This window comes from Rhinoderma darwinii, chromosome 8 (genome assembly GCF_050947455.1).
Source record: "Rhinoderma darwinii isolate aRhiDar2 chromosome 8, aRhiDar2.hap1, whole genome shotgun sequence".
Classification (NCBI taxonomy): Eukaryota; Metazoa; Chordata; class Amphibia; order Anura; family Rhinodermatidae; genus Rhinoderma; species Rhinoderma darwinii.
In genome coordinates this window covers 16,939,795-16,963,917 of record NC_134694.1, presented here as the reverse complement: position 1 = coordinate 16,963,917, position 24,123 = coordinate 16,939,795, and the positions used below count along the sequence as shown (strand labels likewise).

The 24,123-nt window shown below is 42.6% G+C and overlaps 1 protein-coding gene and 1 long non-coding RNA gene across 2 annotated transcripts in view; one reads left to right on the top strand and one right to left on the bottom strand.

The window, feature by feature from the left end:
* ABCD1 (ATP binding cassette subfamily D member 1) overlaps positions 1 to 19,310 on the top strand; it is a 47,083-nt gene extending 27,773 nt beyond the window's left edge. Inside the window, exons 6-10 of the mRNA XM_075835341.1 lie at positions 766 to 911; positions 1,412 to 1,557; positions 5,996 to 6,080; positions 7,507 to 7,632; positions 11,101 to 19,310. Of these exons, the coding sequence (XP_075691456.1) occupies positions 766 to 911; positions 1,412 to 1,557; positions 5,996 to 6,080; positions 7,507 to 7,632; positions 11,101 to 11,329 (732 nt within the window). The 3' untranslated portion in view covers positions 11,330 to 19,310. The remainder of the gene's footprint in view (positions 1 to 765; positions 912 to 1,411; positions 1,558 to 5,995; positions 6,081 to 7,506; positions 7,633 to 11,100) is intronic.
* Positions 4,736 to 24,123, bottom strand: part of LOC142659322 (uncharacterized) — a 36,203-nt gene continuing 16,815 nt past the window's right edge. Inside the window, exons 2-3 of the long non-coding RNA XR_012850309.1 lie at positions 13,588 to 13,745; positions 4,736 to 4,887 (exon numbers count right to left, since the gene is read on the bottom strand). This is a non-coding gene — a long non-coding RNA (uncharacterized LOC142659322). The remainder of the gene's footprint in view (positions 4,888 to 13,587; positions 13,746 to 24,123) is intronic.

Here is a 24,123-nt window from a genome sequence, read left to right as displayed (position 1 = left end):
GGTGTCGTGGTCAACATTGACCACAGCATCTAGAGGGTTAAACGGCTGGATCATGGAGTGAAAGAAAAAAAAAAAGACCCCCTTCATGTGTGACAGAGCAAGTATTCTCTTTCATTAGTAAGGGAGGGGGTAATATCATAAATGAAAGTTCATTTTACCCCTCCCCCTGGGATAATCTGAAGTCATATAGGGACAGGAGAAGGATAACAGATCCCTCTCCTCTCCCTTCAGGCTGTGAGTACATCCTGAACATATTCACATGCTACCTGGCAACCTGGGCAAATAATCAAAACAAATTGGACTCTTAATTACTGTAAAGAATATGAAATTTGCCAGTATGCCTGGACCTTTCTACAAATATTTGTTGCTGATTTAAAGAGACATAGCCATGCATTAGATGCCATGGTAATATGGGGTATCCGGTTGTGATTGTGCCCACTGAATGACACTCTGAGCACGCAATCTGGGTGGGGCGCATAGAGGAGTGTGATTTTTGTTAAACAGGCAGTCCATGCAGTTGGCTGGGAAGATCACGTGACCGATCATGTGATCTCTCTTGGCCTGGGGGGGGCGTTCTGTTTAAGACCTTCACGCGCTGACCGCTCCTTGATCAGCAGTTAATGGGGCATTTAGTTGTACAATAGCATCCACTATCTTACTGTTATTTTGACAAATATTAGTGTTGCTGCGATATAACAGCGGAACCCGTCACTAATTTGTTGTTATACTGATGGTTCTCTCGTTATGTCCCAATTCTATCTGTAGGTAGAAGAGGGGATGCACCTTCTGATCACTGGACCCAATGGCTGCGGTAAAAGCTCCTTGTTTCGCATATTGGGAGGTCTGTGGCCTGCATATAGCGGGGTGCTGTACAAGCCTCCTCCACAGAATATGTTTTACATACCACAAAGGTACAGCAGCTGCAGTTTATATGGCCATTGTTGTATAAAGTGACTGATGCAATTCAATTTCTTGCCAGTAGGTGGCACTGTGGTGCAATCAGTCGGGTTTGGAACCCCGTAATTCTGCCTTTATAGGTTCTCTGGGTTTCTATAAAGTAAGTTGGTTGTAGTGCTCGCGTAAATTGATCTGTTTGTAGATTATAATTTTTCTTGTACTGATTCAGATTTCAGGGATGTATGTAAATACAGTTCATGTGTACAGAAAATATGGGGTTAGTGTAGCCATAACCCCTCTAGACCTGTCCGTTGATACAGAATTACTGCAATAGGTGCGTACAACTTTATTTATAGCAAACCAGAGGACCTTAAATTAAAATGTTCATATATAAGTAGGTGCCTAATGTTTTCAATAAAGATTTCCCCATTATATTACGGACACCTAAGCTCTGTCTAAATAGTTCTGTGATGTCTCCCCATACTTGTAACAGTTTATTTATTTTTGTATCCAGGCCTTACATGTCTGTGGGCACGCTCCGAGATCAGGTTATTTACCCTGACACGGCCAGTGACATGAAGACGAAGGGCTTCACTGACAAGGACATGGAGGCCATCCTGCATATCGTGAACCTGAACTATTTGGTGCCGCGAGAGGGAGGTGAGTGAGCAGAGTCAATGGACCAGTGCAAAAACGAAATTCTTCTTTGCTTTTTGAATAATTTTTATATCCGTGTTTACGGCATTATATGCAAAAGTTCAAATTCACGGTGAAGACTGCAGTACCTTACTACAGCCAGTAGATGGTGCTAAATTAACACCATTTTCCAGTCCTTGTATAGAATCTGTACCAAGATTGTTAAATTTATACATTGGTCCCATCATAACCACTTATCACCTATCCATGGAATAGATAATAAGTGTTTGATCGCTTGAGGTCCATCCACGGGGTCCCGAGTCCTCTGTTTGAATGGAGCAGCGGTCAAGAATATGCGCAACTGCTCCATTCATCATTTATAAGAATGCCAGAGATAGCCGACTACAGTGCTTGGCTAACTCCAGCAGTCCCATGGGATCCCTGTCCATGTGATCGTTGGGACCCCCAGCGATCAAACACTTATCACTTATCCTGTGGATAGATGATAAATTGTTATGGTGCCACCACCCTTTTAATAGTTTATTAATCCCAGTTAAAAGGGTTACTCAACAATTCTCTTGTGAGCGTATCTTCTCCTTGAGTTGCATCGGAAACTGTGGTAAGTATTGCACAACGCTAGTAGCCACGTGACCTTTACCATTGACTACTATTAGACAACACAGTCTCTTTGCTCAAAGGTTGTGGTGAGCTGGTGTCTCGTTTAAAGCCGCCATGCAAATTCTTGTATAGAAAAAAATGGCTTTACAGTTTATTGTTTTAAAGAAAACATCCTCCCTATACGACCCGCTGACCCTGCTGCTTGTAAACGTTGCGGTGGCGCTCAGGTCCGTACATCCCCCACCCTTGTACACAGGCCAATTATTTGGCAAACGAGCATTCATATGAACGCTCGTTCCCGAACATTGCCCTGTTTAAACTATCAGCAAACGCTCGTTCATCGGCTGAATGTATCAGTTCTGCTGCAGGAAATATTCTGGTTGTCGGCAGCACATCCTCGCGGGTAAACAGGGAGACTACTTCCGACATGGTAGAAATGTACAGGGACGGTTTTGCTGTTTTGTCGATTCACTGCTCCACAGAATATAACGGTAGAATACATTTCCTAATTTTTTTTCATGAATTTGCCAGAAGTTAACCTGAAACCAATTCATTTAATTCACCAATGCATCCTAATGGAAGCGGTAAATCTGTGGAATGCAAATTGGGTGAAAAATGTATTCACCTCCAGCCGGGAGCCTGAACTTTACTTCATAAAGAACATTGTTATTTTATCAGCCATGGAATAAGATTTCTCTGTGTATTATGCAGTCTAGCTGGAGGAGGAAGAGCAGGCTGCTTGTAAAGGGTTAATCTGCTAGAGGAGTAGGAGAGGCTGCTTGTAAAGGGTTAATCTATTAGAGGTGTAGGAGAGGCTGCTTGTAAAGGGTTAATCAATTAGAGGTGTAGGAGAGGCTGCTTGTAAAGGGTTAATCTGCTAGCGGAGGAGGAGACCTTTGCTTGCAAATGTTTAATCGGAGTCTACCACTACACACACAGTCAGCAGTCACACACTGAGGAGAAAGTGAGACATGAAGCTGTGACAGGATTTACCTTCCTTGTATGTGTGGTGCTTCTAGTGAGATTCATCAGATTACCCAGCAGCCTCCCCTTCCTAGATAGGAATCCAGCTTACATTGCAATAAGTACAGCATGAGGTAAGATAGCAGCAGAGATCTCCACTGTACACCTTCTGCACACTCAAACCGAATCCCCCCCCCCCCCCCGCCACACACACATTGCAAAAAATGTGCCAAGAAACACGTCTTGACTGCGACATGTGAATACGGCCAAAAGATCTAATAATTTGGTATTTTATTAGTTTCTAAGGTTTTCAGGAACCTGATAGGTCCTGTTTAAGATTGTTTAAAGAGAACCGATCACTCCTGACATGTCCGTTTAGTAAATAATTGTATTCCCCATGATATAACTATTCTGGCGCATCTTTACTTAGAACTCTACATTGCGCCATTCCTCTGTTACTCCTCTTAGAAATGTATGAAAAATTGGCAACTAGATGTTACCAGTTGGGGTTGACAATGTCCAATCAGTGCTGACAGAGCGACACTGTGTAGGGACTAAAGTAAACGTCAGGAGAGACGACAGGTTCTCTTTCATTTTAAAGCCTGATCAATTTGCCATATTTAGCATGTAGCGAGATTTTCAAACTACTCTATTCATTCCTATGGATAGCGATTTTATTAAAAAAAAAAAAAAATTGTAGTTCGCAATAAAAGGTCTGTGTCGCCCCATCCTTAACATATCAGCGGGATCCGAGCACACTTCTCTGCTGCGTATCACACACAATGCTGCTGCATCTGTAGAAAGGAGGGTTTATGGTTAGTTTATGAGCAAAGTAAAGAGATTAGACATTATCCTTTCTAATCTACGAGGGGAAAACCAGATCTCATCTCCTCTGCCTGTGCACCTGTCTATATTCCAGTCTGCCTGAAGACCTTGCAGTTATACGGGGGGGATTCAATCCTCTTCTTACTGTTACTTTAAGGAATAACTATGCTCCAGCTCTAAGTGTTCCAAACCATGTGTAAAATGGCCAGCATAGCCGCTCTCAATGGGGTCATCGCCCAGCTGCCCCGTTTACTGAACCTCAAGTCTGCCTATTTTTTAATGCTATGTGGGCAAGTGTTGTTATAACGGCCTGAGAGCTCTCCTGGCATGTCTGTTTTAGTAAATGCATCTTTTCTTAGAACTCGTGTATGGTGATTCCCTCTGTTAGTCCTCCTGGAAATTTATCAATTACCATTTCTATTGTCAATCGGAATGTCAGATTGTGTAGGCACACACCGTGTTGACAGGTGGAATGGTAACACCCAGTTGTTGATTGATTTTATACATTTCCAGGAGGAATAACAGAGGTTCTAAGAAAAAATGCTCCAGAATTTTATATTTTTTTACTAAAACAGACTTGTCAGAAGAGACAGGTCCTCTTTAATCTGCTACATAACTAGGCAGATATGCCATAGGGAGATTTTGTAAAGCTGGGTGACAACCTATATGGCAGCCACCTTGGTTGTCACCCAGCTTTCCCAGAAATGGATATTACTAAGAAATGGGTATTTACACCGGGGGAGTAAGCAGGGACTTATATTTAAGAAGAAAAAGTTTATTTATTGTAAATTACAAGTCTAGATCGACATAAAGAGGCCCCTCTTGTTTTTATGATGCCATCCTGTCCATCTTGTCTGTCTTCATTACGCAGACATCTACAACCATCTGTTTATTCCATTACGTAATCCATTTTCTTAGCGCCATCCTTGTTCTGGTGCCAATGTATTTCTGTTGTGGCAAGTAGAAGAAGAAGAAAACACATTACGTATGTGTGAGCCAAACCTGTAATGATTCATTGTGATCACGATAAATTCTAGGGGTCCTGGTTCATGCCAATACAGCCTTGTCTCCTCTCCTCATCCTCGATGTTTATTTAAAGGACAAATCCAGGTATCATTTTTCTTTGCACTGTTAAGTTCCATTTACACGGGCTGATAATCGGCCGCACAAGCGTTCCAAAGAAAGCTGGTCCCCCCGATCATTGGACCAGGTAAACATGGCAGCAATCCGCTGACAACCGAGCAAGCGGCTGACCACTTTTTTTTTATGCAGCCTAAAAAAATAATTGTTGTGGGCAGTACATCTCCCCGTGTAACCAGGATGCGCTGCGGACAATATGCAAACTGTATGAGGACTGAACGATCCTATTAACGGTTGTTTGTTCCCATACAGTATTCATTGGCCCGTGTAAAAGGGCCTTTAAACAAATGTAGATTGACTTGACTTGTTATATGGTCAATCCGCGCTCCTTATGGGCAGAAGTCTGCCCGGGTAAAAGGACCTTTCATTTACTTTCTGTTAAGTGACAAATATCAGCCAATAAAGTGGACCCAGAGTGTCTTATTTTATCCAAATAGGTGTCAAATCATTTTCTAATAATGTTTTCATAGGTGTCTGAGATTTTTTTTTCTATTACAGAGCTCCAAATCCCCTGCTCACCTTCACTCCGTGAGAGAACTAAATCACAAACATTTACACTGCCTGCAGCCACCACTAGGGGCAGATGACTGCACTCAGATTTATACAGCTCCCATTGAATTCAATAATGAATCTGTCTTCAGTAGTCTCCTATGCCCCCCCTAGTGGCTGCTGCAGGCAGCTAAATATTTAATTTCCTATGGCTGTGTGAATCAAAGTAGGGTTATTCGGATTCATGTGTAGTGCTGCTGTATACAAGTTAACACTCGATGTTATTAGCCATTTCAGGCTCGGCATAGGGTGACTGTAGTGTCCTTTATTGGAATTACTGATCTCTTGATCACTATTTTATCTCCAGTTCTGATTGAAGGTATATAGTGCTGTGAATCTATATGACATGAGTTCTATCTTCATTCAGGCTGGGACTCTGTGAGTGACTGGAAAGACGTTCTCTCCGGGGGAGAGAAGCAACGTGTTGGAATGGCACGAATGTTTTATCACAGGTTAGTAAGACAGAGCGTCATATGGAAATATAGTGTCCTCTTACTTTCCACCTTTCTCTATGTCTTATTCATTTTCTAATGCACTATAACATCATGTTATACACCTATACATATGAAGCGGCTCCTCCATATGCCATCAGCCTTTAGCGCTCCATTTGCCTAGTATAGAGCATTGATGTTCTACTCCCCCGACTGCTACCTGGTGGCCGTCTCCACCTCTTGGGGGTCCAATGTGTAAGAAGTTGAACACCGCTCTCATTGAACTAAGTAGGAGCCATATTCAACTGAATCATTGGACCAGACTCCTCAGCAGTGAAAGCAAAATTAAATAAAAAGTAATTGTCTGTATATCACATCCGTCCATGCCCTCAGGTGACAGTGTAATGTGACTACATCGCGCTTGGTCTTGGCTCATCTGTGCATTGAGTGCAGAGCCAGAGACGATACGGTCATGTGACCTCATGGACGTAGCGACGTTTGAATATAGGGGAACCGAGCAGAATTAGTGGCAAAAAAATAAAATAATGCTAGCCCAGAATACCTTTTAATAAGGGGCACAGATGTCATGATAACTGTTTAGTTTTGCAAATTCCCAATGGCTCTTTCCATTGCTAGGAGGTCAGGTCCGTAAGTTTAAAAAAAAACAAAAACCTTCAAATACCCTAATTCAGGACCCTCATTTATTAGCCAGAGTGAAGAGCAGCTACAAAAAGTGTCTCTCACTCTGCGCATCACACAGACTCCACATTTGTTTTAATGGGCACCGTCATGTAATGCTTTATTTCCCCTGTGGTGGTGCTGTATGGGAATCGAGCACTTGCTGCTAGGTTCCCCCACAGAAGCCGATCGCTAGGTGTCCCAGTGATCACTTTGTGATCAGCTTATGGATGGGTTACCCTTCTAAACAAATGGTATTGACCTAAGTTGATCGCTCTTATTTAGGTCCATAGGACCCATATTCAAAAGAATACAGAGCGCAACCCAAGTTGTAAAAGTGGCAGCAGGGAATCGGGAAAATGGACAAGTTGGGCAAACAGAACATCGGCGCTGCCTTATAATCTAATGGATAAATGAATGTTTTGAGAAGCTGTCATTGTGTAGTAGATAAAAAAAAAAATCTAAAAGCAGAATTCTCTTAACGTGTCCACTCCTATCACTGAGGATAATCGTAGTCGCAATGAACCATTACTATTCCATTACAAGGACTGTTGTTCAGAATGGGATCGTGGCTCATGTGGTCACCATGAGATAAAGACGTACATGGCTGAGTTTCATTATGTTCCTGGAGCTTCTAGCGCTCCCACCAGACAATTCCAGACCTTTTCTCGAGGGTCCGCGGCATCCGTCAGCTGTCAATGGGATGAGATGTCCGATAAGCCAAGGGCTTCTTGTAACAACCAACAATCTGATTATCGTCTCTCCTCAGACCAAAATACGCCCTGCTGGATGAGTGCACGAGCGCTGTTAGCATTGACGTGGAAGGCAAGATCTTCCTCGCTGCAAAGGATGCTGGGATCGCCCTGCTGTCTATCACCCACAGGCCGTCTCTATGGTAAGCTGGCTGTTTCCCATGTGTTACGGAGTATATATATGAGGTTCCCTACCACCCCATCCCTTATAGGCTACACTAAACTTCTTCCCTAGCATCTTATATATAGATGACAGTTGTGGTATTATTTGGCCTAGGTGGGTACTATGTTGCACTGAATGGTGGTATTATTTGGGCAGTATGAAGGCCCTTGTACATAGGCCAATTATCGGGCAAATGAGCGTTCATGTGAAAACAGGGCAACGATATGTAAACAGGGCAAAGATCAGCTGATGACAGCGCTAACGCTCATTCATCGGGTGATTTGTATAGTTTATTCTGCAAGAAATATTATCGTTGTCCGCAGCACATCTCCCCGTGTAGACAAGGAGACCTGCTGCCGACATGATAGAAGAATAACTACGGCTCGTCCCCATACATTGCTCCTTGTGAAAAGAGCAAACTAGCGCCGATCAACGAGCTGTCTCGTTGATCAGCGTTCATTTACACGGCCCATATTTGGCCGTGTAAGCGGACCCTAAGGGTCAGTTCACACAGAGTTTTTTGATGCGAAAACCGCGTCGGAAAACGTGCCAAAAAAACGGCCAAAATTGCCTCCCATTGATTTCAATGGGAGGCGGAGGCGTTTTTTACCCACGAGCGGAAAAACGGTCTCGAGGGAAAAAGAAGCGACATGCCCTATCTCCGGGCGTTTACGTCTCTGACCTCCCATTGACATCAATGGGAGGCAGAGAAACCGTATTTCGCTGTGTTTTTTGCCCGCGAAGCTCAATGGCCACGGGTGAAAAACACTGCGAAAATCGGCGTGCAAATAACTCTGCCTTCGGCTGGGTTCACAGAGTTTTTTTGCAGGCGGAAAATCTGCCTCAAAATTGGGTTTGGAATTTTGAAGCAGATTATGCTCTGCCTGCAAAAAAAACTCTGTGTGAACCCAGCTGAAGGCAGAGTTATTTGTGCAGTACATCTGAACTCCTCATTTTTCTGGGAGACCCCATACAAGTTTTTTCCCAGGGGCCACCACCAAACTTGAAACGGCCTTGATTATATGTGAATTAAACACACTGCTGTAACCCATTCCACTAAATTCTTGTGAAAAGAGACGACACGTCCCTGTATTCTGTCTTTATGGGGTTTTTTTCTTTTTCTTTTTTTTTTGTACAAATTACCTTCGGCTGTGGAGAATTTTTTTGTTTTTTTCCTCTGTTGTCCCGGTTTTTAATAATTTCAATGGATCCCTTTCTTGAAAAAAAGGAATCGCTGGTGAACAGCTGACCGCGGCTAGCACTTCAGTCCTCCGATCTAAACGGTAAAGTCCTATGACGCCTCTAGTTCATCTTGCTGTATATGTGTTATACATAGAGTGGCCTGTGGTGCAAAAGTGGAGGCAGGGCTACGTGGCCACACAACTTCAACCATAAATTACAATGACTGCAACGTGACCTCAACATTTCCCTATGAAAAAAAATGACTCAACCATAGAGACGAAATTGACTTTTTTTCAATATAGGAACATTAAATTCGTAGCGTGGCCACCACAATTTTACCGCCAATAGTAAAAAGCCTTCACAAGCTGCATAAGTCTTGAAACTTCCTTTTCACCCTGAGTATTTCAGTCTCTGCACAGGACGATATAGCACAGCGGGCATTATAGCGTCTAGGCATCGTGGCAAAAAACATGGACTGTCCAGAGAACACGTGAGAACCGTCAGTGCGCTCATCCTCCCTCGCTATGAATGCTGGAGCGTATGACTTGTGTTTGATTGGGAAATAATGGCTAGTCATATGCACAAGGCACTATTATATGTGGCGCCTGTGAAGTCAGTGCCTCAGGATTGCACGGCATCACAATACTGTGAGGGGTTGGCATTTCAGGCAGCAATGGGGTTAAACAGCATCACTGCTGCTTTTAAGTAAGGGTTGTATGGCCATTCTCAGCGATTTGACCCCCAGCTGCCCTTTTGTGCCCCACTTCTGTCCCCTTTTATCGTCACAGATGGGGAACTTGGACGACTTCCAGCCTTGGCCTCCATGAAGGGGACACTTGGACAATGGAGACTTGTTCTTCCCTCCTCTGCAGTACAGCGACAGAGAGACCTTACCCGGGGAAGATGAGGCCATTTACCACATTGCTTCCTCTCCTCTGTCATTCAGTCAATCACGGCCATGTACTGTCCTGCCGCCTCCGCGTCTACTCTGACGTCTCCGTGTCACTTTGGTTGCTTCGAACAATCTGAGATTTATATAGGGCATTTCTTCGGGTTAGGCATAGGGATGTACATTATTAATATTGTCACATAATGACACTGAGAAGGTGAAACTTATTTGCACCATGTATCCCAGGCGTTTCCCGCCAAAATGGGGTGTGACTGAGCAGTCGCCATGTTGGGACATATGCGCCATCTCATTACCCTGTAATGTTGCGAGAAATGGTGGCTATTTTATAGGTACAGCTTTCCTCACACCCTTTAAACTAAGCATACGTGCTAATATAAATTTACAGACACAGATTTCTGTTTAAAAAGTGCGACTATCTGTAGCGATATTTATCGCCTACACAGGAAATTCTTATCAAGGGGTTGTTTGAGAAATAAGGGTCTGTTTGTTTTTTTTCGGAAACTGCGCCACCCTTGTCCATAGGTTGTGTCTGGCATTACAGCGCTACCCGATTCAAGTGAATGGGTTGAGCTGCGATACCAGACTCCGCCTGTGAACAAGAGTGGCGCTGTTTATGAAAAAAATACCTGTTTCCCAGAAAACAATGGAACTGGATTCTATCTGAACGTTATTTGTGGTACATTTGCATGTGCGATTTTTGATGTGCTTTGGCAGCCTCAGTAAGGTGGTTTACTGAAGTGAATGGCATTTCTAGGACATGCCCTCTCATTTTTAGCACAATTTTTCCCCAAGAAGCCTTTTTGTATTTTCTAGAAGTTGTTCTGGAAACATTTGTTAGAAAATGTCTTAAAAAAACAAGACGTTGTGTATTTTAAGTGCCACCGCCATATGTTAGTCTATAAGTTGCCCATAAAGGGTTAAAGCAGTGGTCGGCATTGTTAGCCCTTTCATGGCCGCACTGATTGGAGGAGAGTTGCTGACTGACTTGTGGCTCCACCCACTTATCCTTTTCCGATAGACTGTGGAAGCGCCATTTAGCGCCCCGCCAACTCTTGGTTTGGGGAACTGTACAGCTGACGCTCTACGTGCCTTTTTACCATTATATATGCCATCATCTTCTAGATGTCCTTATTCAGAACAGTGGGGCTTCTGATATTAGAAAAAAAGCTTTTTGATTTTTTTTTTCCTACAACCAGCGCCACTCTAACATTTGCCCCAATGCCGTAGTAGAGCGACTTCATATCCCACCAGTAGCAGTATATCGGAGGATAAGGTTATATGTGACACCAACCAAATTTCTTGTGTCCCTCTGACCACGTCTTACTCATGTTTATAACATACTCTTCTTCACTATAGGAAATACCACACTCACTTACTGCAGTTTGATGGTGAAGGAGGCTGGAAGTTTGAGAAACTGGACACAGCCGCTCGACTCTCGCTCACAGAGGAGAAGCAAAGATTAGAACAGCAGCTAGCCGGAGTGCCAAAAATGCAGCAGCGGTTCAGCGAACTGTGTCAGATACTGGGAGAGGATTCTGAAGTGTCCGGCAGTGAAGACGACAAGAACGCTGAGCCGCCTGTGTAAGGACACTCCTAGGTGGTGTCAGCACCCATCGCGGTTCCCTGCTGTCAAGGTGTGTCCAGCCCATAGCCTCACCAGTACCTGCTGGGTAGCACCTATCACCCACAAATGCCTTTTTGTCATATATATTTTTTTTTTTTTACTAAAATTGTGATTCTAGTGTAATCGTCTGTAGGATATAGCAGGCCATAATAACGCAGACCATCCTGGTAGGCACTTGGAAGTCACTGGGCAGCCCCGTGACAAGCTTCCGACACTGAATGTGGTCGTCCTGCAAGCTGTGTTCGCTATAGGCGGGACTCATTTCTGTTCTTGTATGGGGAATAGAAACATATTGTGGTTTCAATCCAGAAATGTGAAGGAATTAAGGGTCTGCTTTTTAATAAGTCCCTAAATATTCCCTATGTAAGGTCCTTCCTTCATCATGTAGTATTAGCATTAAAGGGGTTGAATAGTTTTGGTCCGCTCCACCCTTGCCTTTATGGGACGAGTCTTGCACAGATACCTCCAAAGGGAACATAGAGGAGTTGTTCTATACTGTATGGACATACCTGTGCAGGTCACATACATCCTATTTACATTAGGCTGCAAAAGTATTCAATCCCCTATAAACTCTCATGCTTGTTCGTCATATTACAGGTAGTAAGAAAGTCCAATCGGCAACATGACAAAGATGTACTGTGGACACTGATGATTAGAATAGTAGTTGTACTTGCTAAATTTAATGATTTGATCAAATATAAGCGGTGCCCTTCTCATCGATGGCACTTTTTGTGTAATGAGCCATAACAATGATTTTGTAATTTATTGTATGATTGTAGCCGGGGTGTTCAAAAGGTGCAGTTTTAACTTCGATCAGCTGTAGAGAGAGAAAAGGTTAAAAAAAAGAAACAAAAAAAACTCTGCTTGCTTTCCGTGAACGGGGAATTTCTGCCTTACAAAACCTGCATAGACCTAATAGTTCTCACATCTGAAGTTTTTTTTTACAATGTGTTCAGTCTAGGCAAACCCCCTATGAGCTAAACACGTCCGCAGCAGCAGAAATGTCTCTCCTGTGGGTTTGCTGCAATGTATCAGTATAGCTGGGCATAACCTCAGCTGTGAGACCAGACAGGGGAGGAATTGAAATACTAAAAAGTTGCAGAAATTTTCTTTTATATAAAGATGAAATCCCATCATTTTCAACTTCAGGACTTGTATACATTATAATGTATCAGTATACAACTTCACTAAGGCCCGTCTTCTGTCATACAAGTAAGAGGGTCTGGCAACTGGGGTCACACAACGACCGTGTCACCCCAATACAAGCCCTTAGGGGGCAACAATGTCATGCAACTTTTTCTACGAGGAGGCCTTCGTGATACTTCTCTTCTTATATCATTTTAGAGGCTGTAAGCAAATTTTATATCAACTACTGTATCTCACATTGCCGCAACATGCGTGTTACCCCTTGAAACCTGGAAGTTGCGGTAATACCTCAGTTTAACCATTACTCGGAGGTGGAGCTGTGGAGCTTTTGCCTTTTACACTTTATTTTTCATTTTCTTTATAAATCATAGTAATGTAAAACATGGTTCCATCTCGCTGACTATGGTCGTGTCCAAAAAAATGAAATCTTCAGATGTAAATATGACTACTATATTATACTATATGTATATTATAATACCTAATATTTAGATACAACAGGACACGCCACATATTCTAACTTTCCTTTGAATTTTGTGCGTTCTCTTCTACTGTATGTGAGTGATGTATCTGCATCGCCTACAACCCCTACTCTATTCTGTATTTATATGTCTGATGAAGTGACTGGTTTCTAAACATTTTATTTTGGCACATTATTTACTCAATACTTTAAAGGGTATGTATACTTTTCCAGCCATTTTTCCTGTTTTAAAGCATCTAAAATAACAAGTGAGAAAACTTTGCAAATAGTCTTGATTTAAAAATATCCTATCGTTTTTGGTATACAGCTCTTATGCAGATGTGTCATTATGGTAACACATTGCATTACTTATGTTGTATTGATCCATAGATGTATTCTGTATAAGGGTATATTCATAGGTAGCAGATTTTTTTGCAGAAATGTCCCATGGGGCTTGCAGAAATCCATGCACATGCAGCAGAAAAAACTTTGTTCAGATATATGGGATGTTTTTTTTAGAGTTGCAGAAATTTCTGCTACGTGTGAATATACCCTTATATTTCAGTGCTGTATTTACAATTCTGAAGGCTTCAGAGCTCCAAATCTATTCGCATACCTTGCTTGTTCAGTGTCTGCACAAGGCTTTCTCTGATGATTGTCATTCTGAGAAGTGTAGTCAGTACACCAAGCACTGTACAGTGATCTATTGTAAGAGAAACTAACTGTCCCCCTGCAGTTAGGGGTGTGTCTGACGTCCAGCTTGTTGACGGTTTCCTGTAGGAACAAGCAGAATTGTGAATGCAGCGCTTGAATTTATTACAGGATCAGTACAAGATAAATAATTCAATTGATTAACAAAGTGACTGAAGTTTATATAATATATATATATATTGGACATTCCCTTTCTATATACACATTATTTATATTCTAAATTTCTCTCTTTTTTATGTGGGTGGCCAATTTAATTTGGACGTGATACGATCTCATGAGATAATGTTACCCTGAATTCATCGTGTTGAAAGACTAGAAGCGTCACACAGTAGCTCAGGGAGATTGCATCTCACCTAATCCCTTAAGGAGGACAGATTTGCAGGCCGCACATTCCCTTTAATCCGGTGTACGCCTACAAGGCGCCGCGACCTGTACACTTGTTCGCGTTATGATTTCATGTATGATAAAACCCCAGCACGGCTGCTGACCGACATCTAGAATGTACCTCTAGTATTTGGGTCATACGTCATGTGAGCTACAAGGTGGCTGAGCTAATGAACTGCATACACCTAGACGTAGATGGCGATTTTGTATGATATGTGCCGTATTTGAGGGGATTTTTATGGGTGAGGCAATATCACTGTTTTTACAGGCCTGTGAAAGTAAACATGGCCGCCGCAGCTGTGACAGGACCTGGGTATTTGCTCTGTTGACTTGGCAGAGCAACAGTAATGTGTACAAAGGCGAAGATGTTAGATCTGAGCACCCCCTTCCCCCAAAGATTTGCTAATAGTTATCACAGCCGCCATTTTACTTATTGACGTCTGTTTCTCCATGACACAGGTATGAAGGAAGCTGAAATATAGGGGGTTGTTTAGTCAAGGAGGCAGACACAGGGTTAATTAAAACCGCAATAACACGTAAGGGAAACCGCTCCCTATATCTCATTTTATATGGGAGATCGTGATTGTGGGGGATATTTATCAAAAGGAAGTGCAAAGGAAGAGAGGAGCAGTTGCCCATAGCAACCAATCACATCACTGCTTTCATTTTCCATAGAGACTTTGTAAAATCAGAGCTGAAATCTTATTGGTTGCTGTGAGCACCTGCTCCACTTTACCTTAGCACTAGTTTTGATAAATAAATCTCCACCATTGGGTTTGACTGCAATTAACCCTGAATGTTCAGGTTTTGATTAGGTTATATTGATTCACAGTTCCTGCAGTGTAACTCCTGTGGTTTTTAATGCTTCGGCCTGGCCTGGACCTATATATAATTTATAATGAGTAGGGCATATTTTTTGGTCTTTCCAGCAGAAAAAAAGAGGAATTAATTTGTGCATGTAACATCCTGGAGAACACATAACCATTCATGACCCTCATGTGGTGCCGGATAGAAGTGTCTGTAGATACTTCCCTATTGCTCGATAGTCCCTTTGCTAGGTCGTCTAGTAAATCATCGCAGTCCTGAAGTATAATAGATCAGTACACAGAGGGGATTGAGTGACTGCGGGGTATAACATCGTTCATATGGAAAACCATGGCGACTCGTTTCGCAGCAGGTTGTGGCTGAGCTGCAATACCAGGTACGGCCCATGGATCAGAGTGGCGCTGTTTATGGAAGAAAAAAAAGTAGACCCATTCTTCCAGTTTTATACAACTCCTTAAAAATAACCAACATTGTTCCCATGCACAGTGTAAGGTCACATGCACACGATGTGTATTGCGTGCAGTTTTACCGCACAGATTTTCCTGCGGCTAATCCGCATCGTAATACAATACCAGTAAAGCAAATGAGATTGCAAGTCATCTTCTCTACACGTTACAGAATTTTTGCGCACGGAAATTGCGATGTAGGTTTTAAAATCCACAGGAGGTAAATTTTATCTGCAAAGTTTATTAAAAAAAAAAAAACGCAACAAAATCTGCAACTGCTTTCGCATCCAGATGTAAAATCCGCACCTAAACACATAAAAAATACATTATTGAATGCAGACTTTTTCCTGTGGAATTTCCTGCGTTTATCCGCAGTTTTGATGCATATTTTCTGCATCAAATTCCGCAACGTGTGCATGCAGCCTAGGAAATATTTTCATGCCCAGAAATGGATTATTGGTTACCAGAGAGATCGATTTATTTCTGATATCTGTATATTCCACATTCTGTCCCTGGTCATCAATAATCTCTTTATGGAACAAACTCCATCCTCCTTAAAGGGACACTAAGCTTCTAAACAGACATGCAGTTCAGGAGTCTGAAAAAGCTGGGTGACAACCTCTGTAGGAGGTGTCATGGTGGGCAGGTTGGTTGTCACCTATTTTTCCCTGCAATAGAAAGTAATTTATTTTTTTCCTCAATTCCAGCAAGGAATGGGTTAACTTAATCTCCTAGTTTATTTTGTGGCGCAGCGGGGAGCCTATTAATTACCGACCCAAGGCTCCGAGTCAGGTTACACTAGTGCAGTCCCCTCCCAGGTAATAAGTACACAGCTCTCTTTGTGTCAATGTTTCATCATGCGCCACTTCAGCCTCCGTTTGCACCCGCAGGGCAGATCTACGGGTGGTTCCAAGGAAGAGGCCTTTGTCTTCGTTTTTGGATGGAGAGGGGTTAAGACACAGATTATGGTGAAACACAGAGGTGTCTCTGCAGAATCCGAGCAAACATACTATGGAGGATACAATTACAAGATATTTTTTTGTGCCTGATATTGCAGTTTAGTCCCATTCTAATGAATGGGGCTGAGCCGCAATACCCGAAACGGCCCATTGACCAGAATGGCGCTGTTTCTGAAAATAAAAATGTTGTCGTCTCATTCAACCCCTTTAACGTAATTGTCATTGCACTTTGACTAAAGGCCCTTTTACACGGGCCAATGATCGGACAAACGAGAGTTCAACTGAACGCTCATTCCAGATCATTGCCCTGTGTAAATAGGGCAATGATCAGCCGATGAATGGTGAAACGCTCGTTCATCGGCTGATCGCATCTTTTATGCAGCAATAAATTTTATCGTTGTCGGCATCACATCCCCCTGTGGAAAACCGGACGATGCGCTGCCGACTTGATGCAAATACAGGAGGACAAGCGATCGCTGTAACGATCGCACTTCCCTATGCGTAACCAATCACCGCTTCTTGTGAAAGGAGAAAACGAGCGCCAATCAACGAGCTTTCTCATTGGCTGGTGTAAAAGGACCTTTAGCCAGTAGGAAGGTCTTGGTGGTGGTATTCGCTGTTCCAGATAACATCAATCTCCATTGACCGTGTCACCATAAACTTGAATCTGTTCTGAATGATGTCCAGAGCTTGAGCCAGACTTCATTTTCCAGACCCAAAACGACAGCATCTACTTATAGCCATATTGAAAATCAGGCGGGTAGCATACCCACAACTGTGCAGGGCAAGGCGGACATTAGAAGTGCCAATATATAACTTTTAGGGAATTGCATTATGTGCAATTCCCTAATATACGGTTGTTCGCTTGCGCCTACTACAAGCTGGCAGGGATCGAATATGAGCAGGGCAGCTGCAGGAAATCTAAATTCCCCACCATTGCCATTAGAAGCTATTAAACCAGACCGCCAATTATTAGGCCACAGGATATTAGATTCCGACCGTATGTTGGGGGATTACACATTCTGCATTTCTGAAATATTTTCGCTAAGACTACTCCAAATTGGAGGTTCTTGACAGTCGCCCTTTAACAGCCCCTCAGCAGTAGCACATGGGTTAATCTTTAGGCATGTTTGTCCATGTGAGTGATGGATCTGTCGTATGTAAAGCTCATGATCATGTCCGCTGTGTGGGCTGCTGTCCATTGCTTTACGCTTCTCTCCATTGGCCCTCTTGCCCTTTCGCACCTCGTTCACATCCTACATTTCATATTCTAGTTAGGGAGGGATGATGTCGAATGTCCATCGTTCCAAGGGTTAAAAGATTCTGATATCGCACATCGTTCTATTGCTCTAAATAGTTACACAACTAACTAGACTGTCAGCAAATGGGGAAAAAATGTTCTGTTCAATAATGAGATCCAGATTTTCCATGCATAGGGCATCCGGTATAAGGCCAGGGCTACACCTTGACTGTTTGTAGGGCTACTGATTGATTTTAACTATTGAGCCACAGCTGACGTCCAAATGAGTACATTGATTTACGTAATCGGTTGTCTACTACGCTATGGTTTCCGGCAAAACGACGGGTTCGGTGCACAACAGAGACAAACGGAAACCATGGGCACCGGATTCGTCCGTTTGTGTTTGTTCAGGGTCCCGTTCTGACGGAAAGCTCCGATGGAACGTCCGAACGGGACCCCAACGAGGCCTAACCTGCAGTGGACAATGATCGCTTGAGTCTTTCTGTCATTGGCAACTTATTTTCTACACTAGTTTGTGTTGTGGTATATATCATTTACTTTAAAGTACCTTATGTACACCTTTGCCACCAATTTGATCCTGCAGTCATATTGCCATCAATCTGTCCCTAATTCTTGTTTACATACTGAATGTACAATAGCAAGAAGTAAGGGACGGATGGAAGGGAGTATGACTGCAGGGCCAGACTACACAAGGTCTGTTTGTAGTCTGTAACCATGGAGACACATAGGTTTGCATAGGAGATCAAGACCCAAAATGGTAGAAAATTCCTAATCAACACTTTTTTTGCAAAGCTTTTTCATTTTGATGAATTAGAGCACTAAGCAATTTTTTGCATTGGTGGACATTAGACTTTTACAAGGAAAAGCAAGTCAAAATTATGGTATGATATGTCATAGATACATGTGAGAAGATGACATTGGTGATCTGCGACCACTACAGAGAAACCACAATGGAAGGTCTCTATAGTGCCAAAAGGGGTCTAAGAAGTATAAATCATCGGTGGTCCGATATTATGGACCGTAATTATCTTCTCACATGTATCTATGAAATATCAGATAATTTTGGATTTCCCCTTTAAATGGTTACTACAGAAATTTTTAATCAAATTAAATGTTCTCTCGCAGTATAATATAAAGTCGCCAAGATACCTGCATTTTAGTCTCTGTCATGGTGGCGCCAGCCATGGCAGATACATAGTTAAAAATTTGCTCAGTCATTTTGTTCTGAGCAGGGCACAGTTTTCGGAACCTGAGACACTTCCTGCCCACCCATTTCCTAACGTTCTCTGCCCAATCTAGGCCGGACCTTTCTCTGCTCCAGACATTTAATGATCTCTGAACCTTATTGTTATTAAATATCATAATCCGCACAAGATCCACCAATATATCTGTGATTTCAAGGGGTTATATGTTTAGAATTAATACTTGTATCAGCCATTTTTATATAAAAGCACTTCAAGCCATATACACTAACCAAGAGCTTTCCTCACTTACAGTATATCAATGTAATATATTGGAAATGGCGTATTGTTATAATGTTACCACCCTTTATAGTGACCGGAACAGAACCATTTACATATAACTGCCTACCCCTCCGAATAACCAAGTGGATCCTCAAATTTTATTCTTGTTCTAACTGACTATGCAATTGTCTATTGACTTTCAGTAAATCAGAAAATGTGCCTTAATTGTTGGTTCAAAGACCAAATGTCTTTTATTGGTTAGATACTAATAAATGGATGATTTGACAATACTTTGTTTTGTGTCGTATTTACTTCTTGCTACTTAGCCCAGGTATCATCTCAAAATCCGTATCCAAAATTGTGTTGTCTCAATATAAAGCGTAGCTATAGTTATAATTGTTTTGCATAAATCAGTATTATATGTGTATATAGTAATATAATAGACAAATATTAAGGCCTCATGCACACGACCATTGTCTGATTGCACCACGGGAGGCCCGAGGAGTGTCATCCGTGGGCTGTCCGCAATCACAGACTGTGCGCACACAAGATGTGCATTGACTTAAAAGAGCCCGGACTTCAATTGCGGTCCGTAAATGACATGTCCTATTTGTTTTACGGTCCAGGCTCCAGGCAATGCACTGACCGCGGAAACCATGGTCATTTACATTGGACCATAAGATATAATGCGCCCTATCCGCAATTGCGGATAGTATGTGGCTGCAAATGCCTGGTCGTGTGCTTGAGGCCTAAGTGAAGTGTCATCTTCTTTACCTTCCAGCTACCTTTAGTTCACCTTGCTCTTCCTGCAGACTCGTGGGAAAAGTTTGCAAACCACCTCAGTCCTCAAAAGTCCATCTAGTGTAAAACTGTAAACCGATGACAAGGAGGAGGGGGATGCACATTCTCACTCAGTATTCTAAAATAAGGGCGAGAAATCCTAAATCAGAATGGGGATGTAAAAAAAATCAAAAAATCTGCGGGTTAGACACAACGGTACAGATTTACTATTGGAGCCAGAATTCTGGCCTTTGTTCAGCCTTCTTTTTGGCAAAAGTCATGTTAGACACATTTATCAATGAAATGCGCCAAAAGTAAAAGAGGCTTTCAACTCTCTTGACAAGGGGGTGTAGCTGAGCGGGAAAGGAGCGTGTCGTAATATGCACCAAATGTCGCCAAAATTTTGTTGCAAAAAAATGCTCTGAAGTAAGCCAACCAAGAGGTGGTCTAAAGTTATACAGAAGTGTCTAAACATGTGCCAAATTTATCATCCAGCATGAGCCACTGGGATAAATTTGGCGCATCTAGTCTAATTCTAAGTTATTCAGAATTAAGACCGTATTCATAAATCTGTCCCATCGTGTCTGTCTGCACTACATCTAATACACATCTACAGCTGCCTATGGAGGGATTGTGATCGGTACACTTTAAGGCCCCATGCACGCGACGGTAGAGTTAGTCCATAATCACGGACCTATTCATTTCTATGGCCGACTGACACCTTCCTGTATATTTACAGGAAGGTGTCTATGCCGTACAAATGCTCCGCAAAAGATAGGACATGTCCTATTTTTTTGCTTTTTACGGACCGTGCTCCCATACTTTATATGGGAGCACGGCCCGCAAATGCGGGTGGCTGTCAGCTGCCGGCCGTGCCTGTCATCACGGACTGTGATAACAGGCACGGTCGTGTACATGGGGCCTAAGGCTGTCAATAGACACCAGACAGAACTAGTCCAAATGGACTACTTTTAATTGTTTTGCCCGATTTGTCTTCAGGAGCGCCCCGTCTTCATCTAGTGGCCTTTGTCTCCGCATAGTCATAAATGATTCTAGAGGTGTGTGCCAAAAGTACAGTCTGGTTACCAATTGGTCATGAATCTGATGGCTGGTTTAAATCTCATATTAAGGCCTCATGCACGTGACCGTAGTTTTCATGCTTAATTACGGATCCGGTAATTCTGGATGAAATTGCAGACCCATTCATTTCTATTGGCCACGGACACCTTTCTGTATATTTACGGGTGTCTGTCCGAGCCGTAGGAATGATCCCCAAAATCTACAACACGTCCTAGTCTTGTCTGCAATTGCGGAACGGATTAGAATAGAAGTCTACGGGCGCTTCTGCAATTGCGGATGGCTTAGAATGTGCTTCTGTATTTGCGGATCTGTATTTGCCGACAGTAAAAATCCTTACGGTGATGTGCATGAGGCCTAAAGCTCATAATTTGTGGCAAGTATCATAGAATGTGTGCATTTAAAGGGTATGTCCATCTTAAAACGGCATGGTGGAACAAGCCATTTTATGATTTCTGTTTTCCAATATCGTATGAAATTAAAGTCCTACAGAGGTTGAGTAGGACCCTATAGACTTTTATAGGTGCTTTATTACACCTTGAAACACTTCGGAACTTGAACATAATATGGCTGTGTGCATGACCCCATAGTCTCGCATGAACAATGACCCCATGTAGACCTATCCTAATATATTCAAATATCTGCACTTTATTTAAACTTGGCTACTATCAAGAAAAAAAATATTTTTTTACCTGCTTTAGTGGTCCTTTAAAAATCGTATATGTGCAAGACATTGAGACTGAACGAGGACGGGTGGAGTTTCATAGTGATGACTTTGGATTTGTGGTTTATTTTATCTGCTGATAATTTAAGAGGAACTAAAACTTGACCGGGACTTTCCATACAGAACAAGTTACATACTAATTGACAATCCTTAAAGGGAATCTGTCATCAGTAATTGACTTATTGTTTAAAAAAGTTTTTATGGTAAACATTTTTTAAGAATTTTTAGTGATTTGTTATTTTTTTTTATTTTCTATGTCATTGTCAAAAAAAGAATCCTTGGAACCTTGCCGGTTTCACTCTGGCCACTGAACCACACAATAGACTGACCCTTCCTGTTCTGTAGAGATCACTTCTCAGTATACATCTAAGGGTATGTTCACACGGCGGGGGTCCGTAACGGCTGAAATTACGGGGATGTTTCAGCCTGAAAACATCCCCGTAATTTCAGCCGTACCGGCATGTGCAGGCGCTTGAACGCCGCGTCAATTACGGCCGTAATTAGCGCTGCTATTCATTGGAGTCAATGAATAGCGGCTCCAATTACGGCCAAAGAAGTGACAGGTCACTTCTTCTACGCGGGCGTCAATTTACGCGCCGTCATTTGACAGCGGCGCGTAAATATACGCCTCGTGTGAACAGACAAACGTCTGCCCATTGCTTTCAATGGGCAGATGTTTGTCAGCGCTATTGAGGCGCTATTTTCGGGCGTAATTCGGGGCAAAAACGCCCGATTTACGTCCGTAAATAGGGCGTGTGAACATACCCTAATTATCATCACAGGCAGGATTACATTGAATGGTAACATCTCTATATAGATCACACCGGATCCATCATTAGGGTATGTGCACACTCCTTATTTTCGGCCGTTTTTCGGGGGAAACAAATGGCGGAAAAATCTGAAGCAGAACACCTCCAAACATCTGCCCATTGATTTCAATGGGAAAAACGGCGATCTTTTCAGATGGTGCGTTTTTTTACGCAGCTGTTTTGAAAAACTGCTGCGTAAAAACACCCGTGAAAAAAGTGCATGTCACGTCTTGAGCCGTTTTTCATTGACTCTATAGAAAAACAGCTCCAAAAACGGCTATAAAAAATGCCGCGAAAAACGCGAGTTGCTGAAAATCAGGAGTTGTTTTCCCTTGAAAACAGTTCCGTATTTTCAGACATTTTTTGATAAGCGTGTGAACATACCCTTAGGAGTAGGCGATGGACACGGCTCCCCTCCTCAGTCTTCCTGCACGATGACCTCTGGACAGGTTAACTGAGCATGCCTAGAAAACTCTCCAATAGAAATCAATGGGTCAGCTCCACACTATTGTCTCCTATGGTCCATGTGGCTGCTGTAGAGCAAATGCGGTGAAGAGCAGCTCGGGTAAGATGGCTGCCCCCATTGTCATGTACCGAAATTAGAATAATAAAACATGTACAATCAAAAAATAAAACAATTTAAAAAAAATATGTTTCACTATGTGGTTTTAATTAGGAAGAAATATATAGTAGATACATTTCCTTTAAGGGTATGTTTACACGCCCTATGTACGGACGTAATTCGTGCGTTTTACTCCTCGAATTACGTCCGAAAATACGGCTCCAAACCGCCGGCAAACATCTGCCCATTGAAATCAATGGGGTTACGATGCTCTGTGCACATGGGCTTTTTTTTTACGCCCCGCTGTCAAAAGACGGCTGGTAAAAAGACGCCCGCGTCAAAGAAGTGCATGTCACTTCTTGAGACGTAATTGCCGCCGCGAAAAACGCTAGTACGAGCAATTACGTCTGAAATTCAGGAGCGGTTTTCTCCTGAAAACAGCTCCGTAATTTCAGCCGTAATGGACGTTGCCGTGTGAACATACCCTAAGAGAACAGCATGGGTCGTATTTTAGCATCTGTATTATGGCCCTTAAAGGGGTTTTCCCATCAGAGACGTTTAGGACATATCCACAGGATACGTCATAAATGTCAGATAGATGTGGGTCTCACCTCTAGGACCCGCACCTATTTCTAGAACAGGGCCCCCTAAACAACGTTCTACGGCTCTGTGTTGTAGATGAAAAGTGTGATATCCGACCAAGAATTACGGAAACAGCGAATGGTAGTGATGGAAGTGGTGTAGTATGCGAGCTACGCTGTTTCCGTAACTACCATTCAGTTCTATGGGACTTACAGAAACAGCCTAGCTCAACCCGTTTAATGCTGAGATCACCATAGGGATCTATGGTGAGCTAAGTTTGGAGTTTGGTTCACTTGAAGGTAGTCTGGGTCATTCTACTATAATATGGATGCTAAAATTCGTCAGCATTATGACTGTCTGGGTATGTTCACACGCAGTGTTTTCAGGCATATTTCGTGGCGTTTACGCCTGAAAAAACGGAAGCTGAACGCCTACAAACATCTGCCCATTGAAATAGAAGCATTTAGTTCATACGGGGCATCTTTTTACGCCGCTGTTTTAAAAAACGGAGCGTAAAAAGACGCTCTGTAAAAAGAAGTCCATGTCACTGCTTCAGGCGTTTTTGGAGC